The sequence below is a fragment of the Hylobates moloch genome, unplaced genomic scaffold (assembly GCF_009828535.3).
Source record: "Hylobates moloch isolate HMO894 unplaced genomic scaffold, HMol_V3 SCAFFOLD_18, whole genome shotgun sequence".
Classification (NCBI taxonomy): domain Eukaryota; kingdom Metazoa; phylum Chordata; class Mammalia; order Primates; family Hylobatidae; genus Hylobates; species Hylobates moloch.
Window position 1 is genome coordinate 37,146,040 of NW_026652293.1, and position 18,026 is coordinate 37,164,065.

An 18,026-nucleotide genomic window follows, 5' to 3' on the forward strand; every position below is an offset into this window, starting at 1 on the left:
ATAACTAATGAGTACTGGGCTTAATACCTGGGTGATGAAATAATTTGTACAACAAACCCCCATGACACAAGTTTACCTATGTAACAAACCTGCACTTGTACCCCTGAACTTAAAAGTTAAAAAAAAGATCTGTACTCATCAGTTATAACAACAGTAATAGTAATTTCTAGCTATTAAGTACCTGTGAGGTGCCAGACACGCTATCTCAAAGTGTAAAAAATATCCCTTTTAAGTACTATTCTTATCCTTGCTTTATGGATGAGAAAATAAAAGGTTCAGAGAAGTTAGTTATTTGCTTAAGATCTTGTGGCCAGTTGACAGCGGAGCCAAGATTTGTAAAGATATCTCTTTGTCTCTACACTCTTGCTCTTTGAAGTGTATCAGACTACTTTCCAGAAATAAACTAAGAGAAAAGCATGGCTGGAAAGGTAAGTTAGGCCCCGATAGTATGGACTTTTGGGTGGCAGGATTTTGGTGGCAAGAATTTTGTAACTTGAAACTGGGCCTTCCAGGTTGGGAAATCATTACACTCAAGGGGGAGCTAGAGCAACGCCGGAGGATGAAATCAGCACAAGAGAATGAGAGAGGAAAAGAATGTCAGAGGATGCTCCCATTAAGGGGAATTAAAAGAACTAGCGAAGGAAGTGTGGGAAGGAGATAGGGAAAGTCAAGGGGAAAAAAAAATATTTCAGGATGGTGGTTAAGAATATCAAAGGCTCCAGAGAAATTAAAGGGGATGAAGACTTGGCAAAGGTCACTGGATTAAATAACATCACTGGTGATTCCCAAGAGGCCCATGTTAATAGAATGGTGAGCTCAGAACTGTTGGGAGACAATGGTTTTAAGCAGTGAGTGGAAAAGTTATTGAGGATATTTTAGCATGAAGTGTGGTGACATTTGGTAAGAACAGGGAATTTAAAAGGGTAGCCAGACTCCAGCAGGGCTTTTAGATGGAAGCATGTTGCTGGCAAAAGGGACAGGGCCAGAGAATGTAATCAAATTTCAATATATTCAGCAACTACTTTGGCTGGAAGGGAAAATGGAGAGATGAATTGTCTAGAAGTGAAAAAGCAGAGAAGCTGGCAAGAGATGAGGGTAAATTGAGAAGTAAATCACAGCCATCAGCTTTGGAAAGCTGGGCCAGTCCTGCTTTCTCTCCCCTGCGATGTTCCTTACTTACATTAGCCAGGAGCTGCAGGAGTTTGACTCATGGGGGCTGCCCAGGCTTTGGCTGCATCTCACACCCCCGGCCTGCCTTGACTCTTCTTCGCCCTCCTTCTCAGACTCCTCCATCTTTTTTTCTTGTTTTGAGATGAGTCTCACTCTGTTGCCTAGGCTGGAGTGCAGTGGCATGATCTTAGCTCACTGCAGCCTCAAATTCCCAGGCTCAAGTAATCCTCCCACCTCAGCCTCCCGAGTAGCTCCAAGTACAGGGATGCACCACCATGCCTGGCTAATTGTGTGTGTGTGTGTTTGTAGAGATGGGGTTTCCCCATGTTGCCCAGGCTGGTCTTGAACTCCTGGGCTCAAGCGATCTGTCCACCTTGGTTTCCTCAAATGCTGAGATTACAGGTGTGAGCAACCATGCCCCTCAGACTCCTCCATCTTTTAACCTCTCTGTCTGCCTAACCTCCAGGTAGGTGAGGAGCCAGGAGGCCTGGGCTGAATTGGGCCCATACTGTTCTTGAAGGGGAGACTCTGCCCCCTCCCTGCTCCCACAGTAGCACATACCACAGCTTCTGTCCCTTACCCAAGCAAGCTTACAGAATGCTGTTCTCCAGAGTCATACCTGGCAGGGGATGTAGGGGCAAGGGAAGGAGAAGCAAAGGAAAAGAAACAGAGAAGGGAGTTTAGGGTTTCCAGGCTCCTCTGAGAAGGTTCAATTTCTGCAGTACTAAAAGAAGAAAAAACAACCTCACTCAGATTGTAAAATTTGTAATGCAATATAGAAAAATCCTGCTTAGTTTAGGCATCACTACAGTACTCATTAGAGGATTGAATGGCTTCGAATCTTTGACTAAACAAAATAACAGGAAAATTAACAGTCTTCTACTTGAACACAGTCTACTTCTTCCCCTGAACAGCTGAGAAAATTGAACTGCAAAAGGCTAGATGGCTTCTCAGAGTCACAGAGCAGTTGGCATGGGAGCCAGGGCATCTCCATCTTCCTGACTGTTCGGCTTTAAGGTGCCTCTCTGGTCCACTGGCTTCCTTTGCCCACAGATGAGAAGGAAACTCATGGCTCATCAAAAGCTTTTACTTCCAACTGCACCGTCCTACCTCTCTGGGGACCCAAGCCGGGCCTCGTCAGCCAGTCTGTCGGCAGCTCCCTGTTGTCCTCTCTCAAGGGTATCGGTTTCTAATCTCCCACAGGAGCCTCCTCTTCTCAATCCAAACACTCAGGAGAATTTTAGCAGCTCCACAAGCGAAGAGAGATGGAAGCAGAGAGTTTAAACCCTGAAGGGCACATTCATTTGGATAAATAAGAACCCTAGAGTCTCTGACTTTTGAATTGGCCAAGGGGAAAAAAGAATAAGACTAGGGCAGACTGGCTTCTATCCTTCATTCCTTTCATCCTCGCCTCTAAATATTCTTTTGATTTTGCTCTGGTGGAGTGTTTGTTTTCAGCACTTTTTTTCTTTCTTTTTTATGTGTGTCCTTTCCTTTTAGATTTTATAGGTACATGTAATATTTATGTGTCAGTGACCTTACAAAGCAGTTTTAGAGATTTTCTGTTTACATTTAGGAATTTTCTTTAAGGTCTACGGAGTCCTTTGTGCTTTTTCCAGGAAAGGCACTCGGTAAGAACCAAAACAAACAATTGAATAACTCGAATTTGATCGGAGCCAAGTCCCTTAGAAGTGTAAGAAAAAGAAAAGTTAGTATTTGTTTTTGTTGTTTCCTTTCCCCTCCCCAACCCATTCAAATATTTAAGCCATTTCTACTTCTCTGGTTCAGGAGTTTAAGGCTAAGCTCTAAGCCTTATATTGGACAAATCTTGACACTGGGAGATTTAGCAAGGCACACCTCAGAAATGATCCAGAAACTATGAAAGCAATGTTTACTTCACCCAGTCTCTGGGAAAACTCATGCCAGTATATTTTACATTTGTCTCTTTGACCATGAAGGATGGGGGACTATTATTGCTCTAGCCAAATTGTACATGTCCCTGGCAGGGCTAGGGCTACATCATTCAGTGACTGCCATGCAGGCCCCTTAAAGACTTGTCAGAAGCCAGGAGAATGCCTGTGGTTACTCTGCAGCACAAACTGACCAAATGGGATCACATTCAGTTGCTTGCCTAACCCTCCCTCCTCCTTCCCCACTTGATCTGTTCTGTGAAAAAGTTATCACGGATCCTGCAAGAGCAAGGGCCGGCTCTATTTAGAAAAGGTGAAAAATCCTGTATTCACATTTCATTGCTTCTCATAACTAGCTCTTGGACCTTGGGCAAGTTACTTAGTCTGTTTGTGTCTCAATTACCCTGGTTGTACAAAAGTAGTAATAATACCTGCCTTATACAATAGCTGTGGGGATTAAGTGTGATAATGGATGTAAAAGCTCCTGGTATTGTTCTTGACAGTTTGTATTCATCGATATATATATTAGCTTTTTTTCTATTTATGCCACAAAGCTCTCTGGAATCTCTGTTGGACATCATGTGATATAAAACAAACCTCCACTAAAAATGGAATTAAATTGCAGATTAAGGCTAACCCACAAAATTGATAATTTCTAAAAATGGAAATGATTCTTCCATGGTTCCTGCCCTGGCAATGAGGAGTACATCTTTCCAGGATGGTGGCTACTGCACCAAACTGCCGCCTGCTGTAACCAAAGTGATCTAGGTCTCTCCCCCACCCAGAGTTCTGGTGTTTCTAAGACTTCTCAACCTTTACTAACAGAAATGAAAGGGAAGGAGTCTCATGGAACAATGGCTCTTACACTAGAAGCTTGAAGTCATGAGCTAGGTAAAAGTATCTGCCAGGTCAACTAGGTGAATGTGTAGCAATATTAACCCCCATCCATTTGCTTTCACTACTTTTATAGTAGCACTAACTAGTAAGGATTAAATGTGATATTATATAAAATGCTATAATATATGTAAATCAGCTAGCTAGAAGCTGGGATGTCAAAAGAGTTGAATCCCTACCTCTGCCCATCCTCCAGTCTACTGCATGAACTCTATGGTCTTCAGGATTTGTAGTTTTTTTTGTTTTTTTTTTTTAAATGATAAAAATTCACACTCAGCAAGAGAACAGTGGTTTTGCTGAATACAGAATATATACACTGAATTTTTAGCATTTAAGGAATTCCAAATCCTATTAATAAATATGACTTTATAATAGCAAAAATCTTTTCAAGACTTTTTAAATAAAAAAAATCTGAACAGTAAAGCAGAAAAAAAAAAAATGAGCACTCTGTGTCAGCCCAATTACACTACTCCATTTATTAGATAAGAGGATTAGTTAATTTGAGTGTGAAGACTTTTTTTTCCTAAAATTTTATTAAAAGTGATGCTTCTCCTCTTTATGAGGGTCAAAAGAATAATACAGTTACTAGTCCACAGGGAAGATAAATATTTGTTGAATGAATGAATTAATGTTCTTAAGCAATTGGAATAATTAGAAAAAAAAGGCTGTTAGATGCAAGAGTCTTAAATTATTTAAATGAAATCTTTTTGCTGAGAGCCCTGGGATTGTGATTCTGGCTTTCCTGAAAGAAAGACTCTGTTGTATTTTAGTTCCAAGATGCAGTGCAGGGGCTCCATTTAAGGTAAGGGCCAGTGACCCTGGGTTCCTTGCCAGGACCTCGAGCAACTCAAACGTTGAAAGATGTGGATGAAAAGCAAAAGGGAAGGGGTTGATTTAGCTCAAAGTGGGGAAGGCTAAGGTTGGTTATCATAAAACAGCATTCGAAGACTATTGGAAGGACGACACTTCCTTAAAATACACTTAAGCCAAAGAAAAAGGGATGTAAGTTAGGCACACAAAGGATTTTTTAAAAATTGTGGTAAAAAAAAACACAACAAAATTTACTATCTTAATCATTTTTAAGTATATAGTACAGTGGTTTTAACTATTTGCACATTATGCAACGAGAAGGTTCTCGACAGTGAAGTTTGTGAACAGTGATGGATCTTGTTCTCTCTTGCAATTTGGATGGAAAAGTATGAAATTTCCTCTTTGAAATTTTGAAAAATTGCTCACATTCTGAGTCCTGACAGGCTGGCCAGGATGATTTCCTGGGATCACTTCTAGCCCAGCGACTCTATGGCAAGGCAGTGATATGGGTGGCCCAACACTGAAGTAGACAGACTGATGAAAGCGTCTTGGTTTAGACAGAGGTAGGTAGTTCATCTTTGCATTTGGTTAAAATGAACCTTAGCACTTATAAAACTCTGATTCCATATCATTCGATTTCCAAGCTTGGGAGGGTTATAACATGGTGCTTTAACTTGAAGCCCATGGAACAAATGTAGCTTTGTACTGCTAACATTACCTTGGGTTTATATGCATTCAGCATTGACATCTCTACATTTTGACCTCTGACGTGTTTTGGTTGCCTCTGGACTGGTGGTGACGAAGACTTCTGGTTATTCCGACAGACGCAAATGAAGAAGAAGAGTAAAGCAATGGCCAGGGGAATGGCCACACTTGGCACTAGTATGTACAGGATTTCCATTTTATTCTTCTCCTTGGAATCCTTTGAATCTGGGTGCAGAAATGAAAAAGAGCAAAAGTTATACTCTTTAAAGTAACATGTATAATATTACATTGCATAGTTTAAAATGAACCACCTCTTCTATTCTTCTATACACACAAATCCACTGTGAGAAAAAAGGAATCCATTGCTTATTACCATTTGTTTCCATCAAACCTTCAACATAATTTATTGAAGTTTAAAAGTTTAAAGTTCAAATGTTTAAAAACTGCAGAGGGACATTATGAAAACTTTGTATGTGTGTGGGTCCCTCTGATGTTGCCTCTCTTTAGTGGCAGACCCACATTTCTCTAACACCTTAAAAGTTAAACGCCATGTGAATGGACTGTATACATCCAAGAGCCTTAATGTGGACCACAGGGCTCTTCTTCCATTGGCTGCCAGCCGAGATCAGCCCCCACAAGATGGTGTTCTAGAAACCATGACCTTGTCTTGGCTGGTTTGGACTTATGGGGCCAATCCTGCATCTTCCAGAATCAACATTACTAAGGAATCCTGGTCCCAGTGTCCAAAAAGCCACTGGCCTGAGAATATGGGGGCCTGAAGTCAGGGTCACTTTGGTCTTTGATCAGCTGTGTGGCCTTGAACACACATTCACGTCTCTGGGCCTCATTCTTTACCTCTGCAAAAGTAAGTGTCTGTTTTGGATGGTGTCTATATTTCCTTCCAGCATGGCAGCACTGTATAACCTGACACTTTATTGAAACCCCAGAATTCTTAAATGGTTTCATGTGAGCCCAATAATTATGAGTGCTAACACTTTGAAGTATATTTTTGAAATCTTATATCCCATTGCTTGGAAAAGAATATAATATGTGTAGAACATGAGACATACTTTTCTTTTTATCAGTTTGAGCCTGACCATTGAAACCAAATACTTAGGCATATACTGTCATTAATGAATTATTTGACTGGTAAAACAAACACAGAATTATGGGATAGTAATTAGAGGGGTTACATAATGACGTGCCCTGATAACCAAGATCAGCTATCTTTAAGAAAACTCAAAGTGTGAAAACTCAAATTGACACAAAATTCAGAGATGATTATTTACCTTACAAAATAATTAACCATGCGTTCATTCAATTATCCTTCCACTCATTCAGTAAGTCAATAAACAAAAGCTACTGCATGTCAGGCACTATTGTAGGTACTGGGAACATAAAATTAAGTATGACATGTCCTCTGCCCTTAAGGGGCTCATCGTCTGGTAAGGAAAATAGAAGAAAGATAATGACATGTCCTGTAGATGCTAAACTGGAAGTATAAAGAGAGTGATGAAAAGACCTAAAAGGTCCTTTAAATAATGAGTTACCCTAGTACATGTAAATGAGAATAAACCATATGTAGTTTTTACTTGTACACACCTTGTTTGGGAACTGTTTGGCAGGTGAGATATGGCATATCAGTTATTCGAAAGGAATACCAAAACCTGGTTTTGGGACTGTGCCCTGTGAGTTAGCCCTCAGAAGAGTCTGGTTACAGAGTAGAATAAAAAGAATAAGAATTTCAGGCTGGGTGCAGTGGGTCATGCCTGTAATCCCAGCACTTTGGGAGGCCGAGGCAGGCAGATCGCTTGAGCCTAGGAATTTGAGACCAGCCTAGGCAACATGGTGAAACCCCACCTCTACAAAAAATTTAAAAAATTAGCCAGGCATGATGGTGCATGTCTGTAGTCTTGGCTACTTAAGAGGCTGAGGCAGAAGGATTACCTGAGCCCAGAAGGTTGAGGCTGCAGTGAGCCTGTGATTGCGCCACTGCACTCCAGCCTGGGTGACAGAGAACCCAATTTTAATATTTATCAAATATTTTCTACTGGTGCAAAATCATGTTAGCTATTATTACTATGGACCAGGTGCTTTTCATAAACTCATTTTAGTCACAACCAACTCTATAAGGTAGATGACATCCTTATCCTCATTTTTATAGGTGAAGATGCTGGAAGACAGAGTGGTTAAGTAACTTGCCCAAGGACATGCAGCTAGTAAGTCAAAAGCTGGGATTCCATCTTTGGTGTTGCTTTTTGCCCACCATTCTAGCTACTACACTTCACTGCCAATAATTGGAGAATTTTGCCCCTATTTTCTCATAGTAGGGTTCCTCTTGTTTCATGGAGGTAGGAAGGATGAGGGTGATCTGAAAGGAAGGGAATAACACTGAAGCTTTGCCAAATGTGATGCTTTTGAAATCCCTGTTTTTTGTTTGTTTGTTTGTTTGTTTGTTTTTGAGATTGAGTCCCGCTCCGTCGCCAGGCTGGAGTGCAATGGTGCGATCTCGGCTCACTGCAACCTCTGCCTCCCGGGTTCAAGCGATTCACCTGCCTCAGCCCCCTGAGTAGCTGAGACTACAGGCACGTGCCACCACGCCCAGCTAATTTTTGTATTTTTAGTAGAGACGGGGTTTCACCATGTTGGCCAGGATGGTCTCAATCTCTTGACCTCGTGATCCACCTGCCTCGGCCTCCCAAAGTGCTGGGATTACAGAAAATCCCTGCTTTATACACTGTTACAGGTAAATATATAACCCAGGCATCACTGGAGGCCGTTGTAGTCAGTGCTGGGTAATGTGCACCAGTAATGATTGTGTCTACATGCCTACAGATAGACAGAAAGGAATCACCTGAGTAGAAGACCATCTGCCACAGGGCACCGAGTCAGAAACCTCTGAATAATGCCTTTTTCATTATCTATGTGACCTTCAGTAGGCCCTTAGCCACTCCAAGCAAACTCATCTGTAAAATGGGAGTAATACCTACTTCACAGAATTGCTGTAAGCAACAAATCTATTCTAGTACCAGTTACCACTCAATGTTTACCCTTTACCCTTAGACTAGAGGGGGATTCACAGGTAAAAGTTTTGGGCTGGAAGTTTTGGGCTAGATAATCCTAAGCAAGAAACAACCTCCCTGATCTCCATTTCCTCATTTATTCAATGGAATAAATAAGATTGGTAGAGCAGGAATAATAGTACCTGCTCTACCAATCTTATTTGGTTCACGTGAGAATCAAATGAGATAATGTTCATGAAAGAACCTTGGATAATTGAAAATTGCCATACAGTTGTTGGATGTTACGGTTATTATTAACATTATAAACCATTTTCAAATTTCTCAGTACCCTAGGGGGGTAAAGTCTCTGTTGTTATTCTTGGTTTTTCAGTGAAATCATTTTGAGGGTAATGATTACAAAAGCAATGAGGCTAATTTAGTACTAACGCAATGCTAGTCATTTTTCCAGGCCAGATTTTTAGCAACAAGAGAAAGTAGGGCCTCACCTGTCTGGCAAACAAAGGAGTCTATTCTGTATTCATGCCCTATCAGATTATTCATGGAAGGTCTTCTATTGTAAACGAGGGTCTGGGACAAATCCCCCCGTAGGTCTGCAGGAGAACAAACTTCAAGAAGCTGAATCCTTTAAACAGTCAAGCTTGGCTCCTTCTGATTACACTGAGGATATGCTAACAAGCACAAGGGGCCCAATGTCTTTTTGCCAAGTGAAATAATCAAGGAGAACAATACATGGTCATGTTGGAAGTGACAGAAACACATTCAGGCCCATGGTAAGTCGTCCATACAAAGTGCTTCCTTCCCTACACAGCTCTCTGCATTTGGCCATAAGGGGATTCAGTCTCTGCTGGCTCTCAAAATCTTATATAAAAATATTCCATAGAACAATGAGCCTTCCAAATGAAAAATTAGAAAACTAATATCTGCCTAGGTCCTTTTTGATGTCCTAGCATTTGTATTCCTCATTTTAACCCGGCAGGCACATTGGTGTTATCTTGATTTTACACATCGAGAAATTAAGACCGAGAAAGGAAAAATAACTTGTCAAAGCTACGAAGTAGCAGAGTCTGGGTTGGAATGCAAGCCTGTCTACCTTCAGTGCTTCTAGTAAATTATATTACTAATCAAAATTACCCTAAAACATTATATGTAACTGTTTTTCATCATTCTCCTTAAGAGTCCGAAGTTCTCTTTCAATGAAGACTAATACCTGGTGGGAATCATACTATTTTAAGAAAATCATTTTGGAACAATGGACATTATTCTTACTAGTCATTTTAAAGGGTAATGGACACCTCCAATGCATTACAGAGAAAATCGGCTGAAAATTAGAATGTTGAAGATTTTTAATACTTTGGAATAACTGTTTAAAAGTGAAATGCACATATTAGTTACATCAAGTTAAATACTTGAGATTTTTGAAACCAACGACTTAGTCCAGATCACATGATTAATTTCCTTTTAAAAATCAACAATTTGGTATCACAGTTCACATCTGACATTCCTATTTTATTTTTACAATGATATTCAATACTTTGATTAGTAATTAAATATAATAGAGAAAATACTCCTTTCTTATCCTGACATTTAAAGCAAAGTAATCATGATTTCTTATTAAAGAGGTACTTTTAATAAAGTGAAACATCATCTGGGATATTACTTTGAGTTAAAACAAGAAAAGGCTCTGGTTTTAAATATGGCAAAGGGGGGAAGAAATCTTACAGAACCTTAGAATTCAAGGGAAATTAAACAAGTTTAAATTATAACCTTGACTGAAAAAAATTTAAAAACCATAGAAAACAAACAGGAATCACTACCAATTTATTATCTGAAAACTATAAAATAAGCAGGTTGGTAGCAGATAGGGGCCTGCACCAGTGATTTAGGCATATGCCTGGAAGACGAGAGAGAGAGGTAATTAGGCCTTCAGTTGGCAGGCTGGGCCCAGGCATTCACTCTCTTGACTTGATGGAAATACTAAGTAGATGGTCTATTGCCTTATGTATTCTCAAATGAATTATTTTAAAAAATGCTGAATAGGCCATATACATTGATCAAAATTTTTCCCTGCAGAAAAGGTTTTAACTATAATAAGTTAGGGAGAGCAACTCATTTGTGAGCATTTGGGAAAAATCTTAGTAACTGGAATCCACACAAGTTCACCAAAAGTTTCTATAAACTCTCAGGGCCTCAGTTTACTCCTCTATAAAAGAATTGGGCTAATCTTTTTTAATAATTAAAAAATGTTTAATTGTAAAAAAATACCATAAAATTTACCATCTTAACCATTTTTAATTTTACATTTCAATAATGTTACATATATTTATTCTTGTTGTGCAACCAATCTCCAGAACTTTTTCATGCTGCAAAACTAAAACTCTATGCCCATTGAATAACTTCCCATTTCCCCTCTTCCCTCAGCCCTGACAACCACCATGGTACTTTCTGTTTCTACGATTTTGACTATTTTAGGTACCACATATAAGTGGATCATTCAGTATCTATCTTTCTGTGACTGGTGTATTTCACTTAGTCTAATGTCCTCTAGGTTCATGATGCTGTACCATGTGACAGGATTTCCTTCTTTTTATGACTGAATAATATTCCATTGTTTGCATATACCATGTTTTCTTTATCCATTCATCCACTGATGGACATTTGGGTTGCTTCTGCCTTGTGGCTATCATGAATAATGCACAGTGAACATGGGTGTACAAATATTTTGAGATCCTGACTTCAATTCTTTCGGATTAAATACTCAGAAATGGGATTGCTGGATCAGATGGTAATTCTATTTCTAATTTTTTTTGGGAACTTCCATTCTGTTTTCCATAGCAGTTGCACCATTTTACATTCCTACGAACAGATCACAACAGTTCCAATTTCTTCACACTTGCTATTTTTTTAATAGTGGCATTCTAATGGGTGTGAAATGGTATCTCACTGGGGTTTTGATTTGCATTTCTCTAATTATTAGTGATATTGAACATCTTTTCATATGCTTTTGGCCATTTGTATATCTTCTTTGGAGGAATGTCTATTCAAGTCCTTTGCCCACTTTTTAATCGGGCCAATCTTTCAGTGACAAAATTCTATAGATTGCATAAAATTAAATCTCTTTCATTTTGATGAGATTATTAGTGATAGACCAAGCACATTTAAACTTTAGCAAAACATTTGATCAAATGACTCGAGTGACTTATGACATTCTTATGGACAAGATAAAGGGTTGAATAATAATATCATCAGATGTATTTGTAATTCATCATCTGCCTTTATTTAATAGTGTTAATCAGTTAATCAACATCAAATTGTAGAGGGGTATGCTTGAGGAATCCTGCCTGCCCAACGTTGTCATTGATGGTATGTTTATCAAACTTGAAATGGCCAGAATCCAGGAAAGATACCTAACTGTTTAATTATGGAATAAAATTTTAGAGGATCATACTCAACAGGCTAATACAATGAATCCAAACCAGAAGCTGAAATTGTAAAAATAAATATTATAAGTTGCTTTAAAGTTAAAGACCTTGTTTATAAAGTCCATGATTAGACAAACCTACTAAATAATTGTTGATGTAACCAAACCCCCAAAACAAACAAAAGATTACTAATAAGTTTTACTGAAGATTTAAAGGCTCAGATGAACCCAGCAACAGCATGATGCAATTGCTCAAAAATTTTCATATATGGCACTTATAGCAACATAATAGTATTCATTGGCAATACTGGGTAATAATCAAGAACATCGTGGTCCTCTTCTACCTGCTCCAGTTAAAAGCACCTATAGGAGTCATTTGCTGGAGATGAAAGGCAGGAGAAGAGTATGGGTTGAAACCCTTGTTCTTCTGGCTTCCTCCTTGCTGGGTTGAAGCCCATAGCATGTGCTCACGGACAGCCCTCTCTTCAGTCTCAGCTATATTCTGCAAGGTAAGGTAACTGATCTAGGATGGTAATACCTCCCATTCCTGTTAGCCCCAGGTCTCACAACTAAGAGCCACATTTTTAAGGAGGGCTCTAAAGGAGCAGGAAACACCTAGAGGAGAAGAATGGGCAAGGAAATGTAGGAGGACTCATGTGATCTCTAGGCCAAAGAGAAAATCAAATGAAGGATGTGATATATGTCTTCAAATTTGTGTAAGAAATTATCCAAAAGTAAAAATTTGGATCTAGTCCATAGACTTGTTCTTTATTAGGTTTTTTAAAAAATATGAATCAGTGGCCAACATTTTAAACAAATCAGATTTTGCATACGAGTTTTGGTTTCTAGCTTACAAAGGCAGAACTTTTGAGCAGTTGGAATCATTCCATAATCACTTTGAAGTGGAAGGATTTCTCTGTCTCTGGAGATGTCTGGCAATGTTCAAGTAGAGGCTGGATGATTTCTGTGGTTGCTCCCAAGGTTCTCTGATTTTATAAATTGAGTTGAAATAACTTATTTAGGCCCTTACTGAACCTTTTTTTTTTTTTTTTTTTTTTTTTTGAGACGGAGTGTCACTCTGTCGCCGAGGCTGGAGTGCAGTGGTGTGATCTCAGCTCACTGTAACCTCCCCTCTGGGGTTCAAGCAATTCTCCTGCCTCAGCCTCCTGAGTAGCTGGGATTACAGGCACCCCCCACCACACCTGGCTAATTTTTTTTTTTTTTTGTATTTTTAGTAGAGATGGGGGTTTCACCATGTTGGCCAGGCTGGTTTTGAACTCCTGACCTTAAATGATCTGCCCGCCTCAGCCTCCCAAAGTGCTAGGATTACAGGCATAAGCCACCGAGCCCAGCCCATTTCTTTCTTAAAACAATTTATTTAAAGCTGACTCTTATGAAGAGATTTAAAGTCAGTGATGACATTTCCCCTGAGTATCCTCAGCCCACCAGATCCAGTCTCAGTCCTTTCTGACCAGCTCCTTGCTGAGGCCAACCTCTACTGATAGTATCAATGGATACCTTTGACCTGTGGCTTCCAGTTAGGTTAACCTATAGGAGTCATTTGCCGGAGACGAAAGGCAGGAGAAGAGTATGGGTTGAAACCCTTGTTCTTCTGGCTTCCTCCTTGCTGGGTTGAAGGCCATAGCATGTGCTCACGGACAGCCCTCTCTTCAGTCTTAGCTATATTCTGCAAGGTAAGGTAACTGATCTAGGATGGTAATACCTCCCATTCCTGTTAGCCCCAGGTCTCACAACTTTCCTTGTTGGTTTCTCCTAATTCTGCCAATACCTCCCTAAATAATTACATTATAACATTTCCCTTAGTCTATTGGCTTGTGCCATGTGTTTCCTGCCAGAAGCTTAACCAAAAAACACTTTGTTACAAAGCCGGTGGCAACAATCATTGTGGTGTTATATCAGATTTCTCTCACCAAAGGTTAAGATACCAACAAGCACTTCTTACTGGCATGGTGGTGAGCCCAAAGAGTTCAGAGGTTTCAGAAGCTTATTGCTAGAGCAGCTTACGTACTGGGTAAATGACTCAATATATACTAGGAACAACAACAAAAAAACCTTCGAGAGAAATTATTTTATGGTTAAAAATGTTCATGGAACATGACTTAGCTATAAGTTTTGGGTCACTATTGTTCTTTGTTGTTGAAAATGTATAGAGACTGGAAATGAAAGCACATCTTGAAAATCTCTGTAGTAGAAAAACAACTCTTCCAGAAAGCTTCAAACTATATAAAACAGTGCTGTACTTCTTCCTCCTTTACCCCTCTCCACCATCCAATTCACTGTAACATTCAATTTTATTTTGAAGAAATGGCTGAAAGACAAATTGCCTTACAACAGGTCTCCTATGAAATACGGGAGAAGGCTGCTGACAGAGCACGTTAAAAATGGCAGTGTTCACAATCTGGAAAACATCTGCCTTGCCCCGAACTGTAAACCACCACGTTGCAGAATATGGTTTGTGACAAAGTGGAGCCCAGGGTGGGTGTTTGTAAGTTATGGGACAAGTCAAGGCTATTCAGGCACAAAACTGGGCAATGCGCCCTTTGGCAAATTGTTGCAAGCCAATGACTTAAAAGGAAATACAAAAGCAATAGGCCAGGTATGAAAACTCCAAATGGAGCCAAATGGTTCACCACTTTTCTTATCATGGGTACTCTTTGGTGAAGCTGGTTGAGGAGTAAAAACAATACTGCTGCTTGGAACTTTTATTTGGTAGAGGGAGAAACCTTTACTTAGAGGAGAAACAGACATGTTGCCATGGCTAGGGGAAGAAATGTGGCCTCAAGATTTGATCAAGGGTAAAATAAAGGGCCATGGTTTAAATATAAAAACACCAATACGATTGGGATTCTGCCTTCCCATACAAATCAAGAAAGAAACAAATAGGGGATTTAAATGAGAGAGAGAGAGAATGAGAACATAAGTCTTGTGGTATTAATAAAATACAACCAAAGTAAAATGGACAGATGGTTGCAAAAGGAGCTCTCAGAGGTATTGACAGTTTCCACAGCTGTGCCCCCAGAGCTGCATAGAAAAGCAATGATAAAGGGCTACTGTGAAATGGTGAACCTAGGCAGTGTGCCTAGATGCCAGTTAGAAAGAACTTAGGCAAAATGCTTCTTTCTCAATTTAGTTTACACCCAACCCAAGATATTTGACTTGGAAGGTGACCGCAACAAAAGGTGAAAGCACAGTGAATGAAGCTTTGCAGGCAGAGAAGATGGCCAACTTTGAGGACTGGAGGAGACATGGGGCTTCCAGAAAGAGAGGAGATGGGACTTAATGGGAGAAGGGCACACCCTGTGAGATGTGGGTGGAGCTGCTGGGGAGCTAATCTATATCAGGGCTGCGTCTAAGAGGAGCACAGTAAGGTCTCTCAGAGTAGGCTCCATTCCTATATCCCTGGAGCTGCAAATAAGAATATCAATGGGCAGCATCCCAAAGACCCAGAGAGATCATAATGATCAAAGGGAAAGGAAAAATAATAAAGCAATGTGTGTTCCTCTGAAATAATCAGGACTCTATTGTTTAAGCAGTTATGGCATGGTAGATGGAGGAATGGATATGAAATTCTATGGAACTGGTTTGAATCTTGGCTTCAGTAAAAACAATATTGCCTGTTTTTCCTTTAGGAAAATGGAGATGACACCTTTATCTTGTGTTTACTGTGTGGATTAAACCAATTAACTCAACACATTTTACTGAGCACCAACTAAGTCCTAGGTTAGATGCCGGCACAGATATCTTAGCACAGTATTCAACAAGCAGTAGTCATCATTAAAATGCCACGCACACAAGAGCAGACATTAAATTGGGAACTATATGACAACACTTAATGTGATTCATGTATTTCTTTTCCATCTGATTCCTTCATTAGATTGTAGGCTACACAAGGGCATGGCCTGATTTAGCTTGTTCACGGGGTCTGAGACACAGTAGAAGCTCAACATATATTGGTTTCTGTGAGTGAATGAATAATTAGTAATTCTAATTGTTAGATGCTTGGAACACGAAAGAAAAGACATGGAGGATGAGAAGCCAGGTCTTGCCCAAACCATCTTTCGTCTTTTTTTTTTTTTTTTTTTTTTTCACTTTCTCTAAGCACTGTCTGGGCATATGCATATAATCCTAGCCAAGCCAATTCCCAGAATTTACAACAGCCATGTTTGGTTGTACTTAATTTTATATTCTGCTCTGGAGTGAAAGTTCACAGATAAAACAATCTGCGGCAGACTGTTCTCAAGCGCCTTTATTAGACAAAGTACAACAAACGTTCACATTTTCTATTTAATTAGGCCTATGCTTCTTTTAGCTTTACTTAGTTGAAACTAAAACAAAAGTTATCAGTAGGAAAATGAGAAACCCCATGGAGATTCTGAAATCTCCTTAACTCTGAGTTAGCTAAAGAATGCAGGAATTTTCCTATGAGACTCTGTCTCATTCAGGATGGAGGAGAAAAAGGGCTCACTTCAATCTGCCCCACTAGCTTATAACTCACTGTAAAATGAAGTTATTCTCAAGTTTTATCTGTTTACACTCATACAAACACACACACAACAACATACATGCATAAACCACAGTTTAAAAGGCTGACTACAGATGTGAGTCCTGGGTCCACTTCTTATTAACCATGTGACCTCGGACACATGTTACTTAACCTCTCCAAGTTTCAGCTTTCTTTCTTGGGTATAATAAAACCCTACTCCTAGGGGGATAGAACTATTTAAACATGAGATAATGCCTAAAAGTATCAGCATAGTTTTCAGCTCATTGTAAGCATACAATAAATGGTAATTACTATTGAATATTATTGTTATTCTATAGTTTACAATTGTCCAGTGTAGAAAAGAGTTTCTCAACCCCAACATTCGACATTTTGGGCTAGATGATTCATTGTGTGGGCTGTTCTGGGGATTGCAGGATGTTTAGCAACATCCCTGACCTCTACACAACAGATGTCAGTGGCATCCCCCAGCCCCACCCACTTGTGATAACCAAAATCTCTCCAGAAATTGCCAAATGTTCCCTGGAAGACAGAACTACCCCTGGTTGAGAATCACTGGTGTAGAACAAAGAGCAGTGGTCCTAGAGACAGGAGACCTGGTTTCCATGAATTCATCTGTGATCTTACGTAAGTCTTCTCACTTCTCTGGGCCTTGATTTTCTCATATGGTAAAACAGGGCTGGAAATTCCTACTTGATCTTTCATGGTTTTGTGACAATGAAATGAGAAAAAAAAAAAACCAAATGCTCCAAAGGAGTTATAAAAGTAGGATTCCATGATGATCAGTTTGTTAGAGGTGGGCTGAGGGCGACTGGGAGAAGACAGGCACAGCCCTGAGCACAGCTGATGCTCACCTGCTGTCTTCTCAGGAATCTCACCTGGGAGCTACTGGCCCTCCAGCAGCTTATTGATCATATGTCAAGGCTTCCCTGTTCCTTTAATGGATATATTTGTGGCTTGGCTTGAAGAATTCAAGAGGAACTGCTTTGTTTTAAAATAAAATGAAAATGTTCTTAAAACTGCCTTGTCATCTCTACATTTAACTTTCATCTAAATTCATCTCTCATGTGACTAGTATTAACCAGTCCTCAGAATTTTCACTGTGTCCTCTGCACATATATTCAGGAAATAAATATTCCAAGGGTTTTCAACATCGCTATACTGATTAATACTAAGATAATAACACACTGGGTAATACTATGATAGATTTCTTCATCAGCATGGGAAGATTTTTGATGTCATATCATATGATGCAAATCAGCATGATGTAATCCAGAGGTGGAACCTATCATCATGCATGTATTTATTTCAGAAAAATCTTTAAATGAGAGATAGCAGAGTGTCTGGTAAAAGAGCATGAGCTTTGAGTTTGGTCAGAGCTCTATGCAGACAGTGGTTGGCTGTGTGATTTAGACAAGTCCTGTAGCCCCTTTGAACCTCAGTGAAATATGTTAATCACACCTACCCCACAGCATGGTTGTGAGTTTTAAATGGAGATGAATATGTAAAGCACCAGGCACCATGCAGGCACATAGTAGGTATTCTGTAGATGTAAGTGATCTCCCTCTTTCTAC

The 18,026-nt window shown here is 39.6% G+C and overlaps 1 protein-coding gene across 1 annotated transcript in view; it reads right to left on the reverse strand.

The window, feature by feature from the left end:
* Positions 1-18,026, reverse strand: part of ROR1 (receptor tyrosine kinase like orphan receptor 1) — a 422,204-nt gene that overhangs the window by 16,742 nt on the left and 387,436 nt on the right. The window contains exon 7 of the mRNA XM_032136853.2: positions 5,503-5,714. Coding sequence (XP_031992744.2) covers positions 5,503-5,714 — 212 coding nt within the window. The remainder of the gene's footprint in view (positions 1-5,502; positions 5,715-18,026) is intronic.